Source organism: Echinops telfairi, unplaced genomic scaffold, assembly GCF_000313985.2.
Source record: "Echinops telfairi isolate 266 unplaced genomic scaffold, ASM31398v2 ScPeMD7_2565;HRSCAF=3150, whole genome shotgun sequence".
Taxonomy (NCBI): domain Eukaryota; kingdom Metazoa; phylum Chordata; class Mammalia; order Afrosoricida; family Tenrecidae; genus Echinops; species Echinops telfairi.
In genome coordinates this window covers 1,624,766-1,628,690 of record NW_022106463.1, presented here as the reverse complement: position 1 = coordinate 1,628,690, position 3,925 = coordinate 1,624,766, and the positions used below count along the sequence as shown (strand labels likewise).

Here is a 3,925-nt window from a genome sequence, read left to right as displayed (position 1 = left end):
TTCCTGGTTTAGACTAATGGGGTATGCTTAGAGAAAATGTTCACATTCAGGGACCTGGAGGATGGCTTCAGAAATTCTTTTTACCTTCTTTACATGATCTCTGTAAGCCAGAAATCATTCCAAAATAAAAAGTTTTGGAAAACCCTGGTAGAACTAAAAAAATCATTTAAGTTCTCAAACTACCTGTGCTGATGTCATAGCAGAACGTGGTGGCACCGTGCAGGATTTGATGGAGAAAGCAGGGAACCAGGCCTGAGCACCTGTGGACATGGGCACCTTGAGACGTGGTCGGTTTTCTCTGTTGGGCACTGTGCACTTGCTAATGGCTTGCTTCACATTTCAAGCTCTACAGACCTTTGAATAATTGCAGGTAATTTGTACTTACCGAGATGAAACGGTTATTCCTCTCTCCCTTCTTTACAGAACCCCACACTGGGTTTCATGTTGCTTTTAAAATGCTGGATTCTGATGGCAATGAGATGGTTGAAAAGAAGGAGTTTTTTAAGGTGAGTACGTTTTAAATCAGCCTAAATAGGCTTGTCCTGGGCATGTTCATGTGAAACACATTGATGTCTCCCTGATGACTGTACATTCTCAGAACAAAATTAAAATGATAGTCGTTTTTTACATAGGAAATGTCAATAAATCGTTAGTACTTTACAGAGCACTACATTTTCTTCAGTACTCCCTGGAAGATTCTGAAAGGAGAAACTAGCCGAAGCATGTGGAGGGTTTCCTTCGCTTCTCTCCTTTCTTCGTGTCGGCAAATTGCACTACTGTAAGAACAGCCTTGGATGATGTGCCTTACAAATAATGCTTACGATGATTCTTCTACACAGGCATGAGAAAGAACCTTTAGCCTTCTTTTTGCTTCCTAAAGAAAGAAACAGGAGGAAATCCACAATAAGTATACATTGGAGGAAAGAAAAAATTATACACATTAATAAAAATGTTCCAGGAATTTTCTAAGGATCATATTTGAAAAGCCAACGATAGGTTTAAATGATGTTTTGCCATGATAGAACTTTATATCATAATCAGTACATTTTACTCCAGCCAAAAAAAAAAGGGCGGTGATGTTTATTTTTAGTTAGTTAGTGTGAGTCAGCTGTGGCGAGCAAGGCAGTGTGGTTCAGGGGGGTTAGAAGGTCTCCATCCAAGGAGCCACGCAGCACCCAACGGTCAGGCGCTCAGACCCTTCAGGATCGGTAGTTCTGTTAGTTTCAAAGATCTGTTGAAGTAGACAGTTGTCTCAAAATGTATAATAATCAAGTTCGCTACGCAACAAGCATCTTTAGTTCACGTAAAAGTTTAGACCACTAGAATGGAGAGATTGTTGTGTTTTTTAACTGTTGGCCCGCTAACTGCTAATGTGTAACCCACATGCCTCCAGAGCTCTTGCCCCCTTATAAAATCAAGCTCACTGCCATCGAGTCCATTTTTGTTTGGGGGGGGGGGAGTGTATGTGTGTGCAACAAAGCATACAAATATAACCTACAAAAATGTCCTAAACATACACCGGCTCAATTGTTGCTTTGGGGTTTTGTGCTACATTTGGGGTTTATTGCAGTAAGGTTCAGAAACTGTACTGATTAAATGCACCTCTTGTTTCTTTATCCCAAAGAAGTGAAAAGCAACTGTCTTGCATGAACTGTTCTCTCAGATCTTAGTAAACAATGCTAGTAGCCATTAAAGTAACAATCTTTTTAATCTTTCATTTGAACTGTGACACATCTACTTAATCTGAGTGCACTTTCTCTTGACAACAAATCAATAGTGAGTCTGTATAACAATATAAAATTCTCTTTAGGTGGTCCCTTTCTCTATCTGAGGTTGCTTTCATATTGATAGAAGGGACTGGACTAATGATTAGGTAGTCTTACCCTAATTTTACCATGGTCAGTGTGCATATTAGAATTGTACTTAAAGGGACATCGAAGCCATCAGTAGAATGTATTCTTTCTAACTGTGGAATAGTGTTCTTTGTTCAGAGTGTAAACTTCCGTGGCCCTGAACTCAAAAGTAAGTTAAACCGACCCTTACACAGTTGCCTTCATTTTCCCGCTGAGATTGAAAGTGTGGGTGGATCGAAATTAAATGGTCAGTTTGTCAGTACTCTTTCAGCCATGCATTTAGAATTGCCGTCTGGGGGAATGTGCCCCCTCTTGCTTCCTTCACAACTTGTAGAACCACACTCTCTATCAAGTCGATGCCAACTCATCACAACCCTGTAGGACAGGGTCAAACTGCCCCCTGGGTTTCCAAGACTGTCGCTCTTTACTGGAGTAGAAAGCCCCGTCTTTCTCTGGGAGAGTGGCTGGTGGTTTCAAACTGCTGACCTTGTGGTTAGCATCTGGACACCTGACCACTATGCCAACAGGGCTCCCCATTTATATATGTCTAGGGTTCCTGTATCATTTTCCTGCTTCTCTAACAGAGCACCCTGTTTCTGCCAGGAACTTTGTGGCCCCCCGCCAAGTCTGGAAAGCCCTTCCTCTGCTCAGCATTCCAGTCGCATCGCAAAGTCACTGCCCAGACCTGACTATAAAGTAACTCCTTCCCAGCCTTCCCTGAACCCTGGTGGCTTGTCTCACTGTATTTTCTTGTGTTCATAGCATTTAGCATGTCCCGAAATTTGTGTTTTCTTTTCTTTTTTTAATTTACTTCCAGGCTTGTTTGTTCTTCACTTGTAGCCCGTTAGAATGTAGGTTCCGTGAGAACAAAAACCGTATCTGCCCTGAACACACACATACATGTCCAACACTCACTACAGCAGTGCCTTACGCATGTAGCAAACTTCTCTTACGGATCAGTGTCATGACCAGTCATTGAAGAAAGTATTTTAGTAGACTGCAAAGACCTTTGACCTAAGATAAAATACACTAGAACCTGTGGTTCCCTGCCTTGAATCCAAATGTTAAATGTTTTGGTAAGACCCAGTCATGACAAGATTTGTCTGGCACTAAAATTACTTGGATGGATCTTAAGATAGACTGTCATTATTCTAGGTTTTATGCCATATTGGAGCAAGTCAGTATTGGAATTAATCTAAAAAAAATAAAGTCTTCTAAGAGTCAACTGGTGCTATTTTTTCTTAGTATTTTTTAACTATTTGGCAATAAGACTGGCATATATACATACCATAATTAAAAGTCTTAAAGGAAAAATGTCTTAAGTTCCTACAAGAACTTATAATCAGCATTTTATGGATAAAATCTGTTAATACTCATTTTTAATTGCCCTGTAGTTGACAAACATTGACTGATTGTAATACTGAGCTTCACTGATCTCCTTGCAGTCTGAGTTGAACTGTAAAGGGCTTGGTGTGGGTATCATCTAGTACTGATTGTAATACTGAGCTTCACTGATCTCCTGGCAGTCAGAGTTGAACTGTAAAAGACTTAGGTATCATCTAGTACTGATTGTAATACTGAGCTTCACTGATCTCCTTGCAGTCTGAGTTGAACTGTAAAGGGCTTGGGTATCATCTAGTACTGATTGTAATACTGAGCTTCACTGATCTCCTGGCAGTCTGAGTTGAACTGTAAAGGGCTTGGGTATCATCTAGCAGACCGTGCTCCTTTAGCCGGTAAGGAAGCATTATCGCTGAGTCACGGCCGCAGAACTGCAGCTGGAACAGCCTTGCTTTACTTCCAGTGCCTTGTGTACGGTGCCCTGAAAGATAATGGTAGTCTTCATAATTAAGGTTGAAATTTAAATTTTCGTTTAAATAAGTTGCTTCCTAGACAACCCTTTAATAATACAGCCCTATACGATTCAGAAATAAAATAGCTCTTTTTCTTCCTCTTCCCTTCTGTATTAGTCTAGGTACTTTGGAGAAACAAATCCACAGCAACTCACGTATAAGAGAGAGTTTTATGCAAAGAAAATGTGCATCACGAAAACATCCCAACCCAATGCTGCC

At 40.6% G+C, this 3,925-nt stretch overlaps 1 protein-coding gene across 1 annotated transcript in view; it reads left to right on the top strand.

Annotated features, from left to right (window-relative positions):
* The window catches only part of MICU2 (mitochondrial calcium uptake 2), a 95,670-nt gene that overhangs the window by 67,719 nt on the left and 24,026 nt on the right, over window positions 1–3,925 (top strand). Inside the window, exon 5 of the mRNA XM_004714823.2 lies at window positions 390–506. Coding sequence (XP_004714880.1) covers window positions 390–506 — 117 coding nt within the window. The remainder of the gene's footprint in view (window positions 1–389; window positions 507–3,925) is intronic.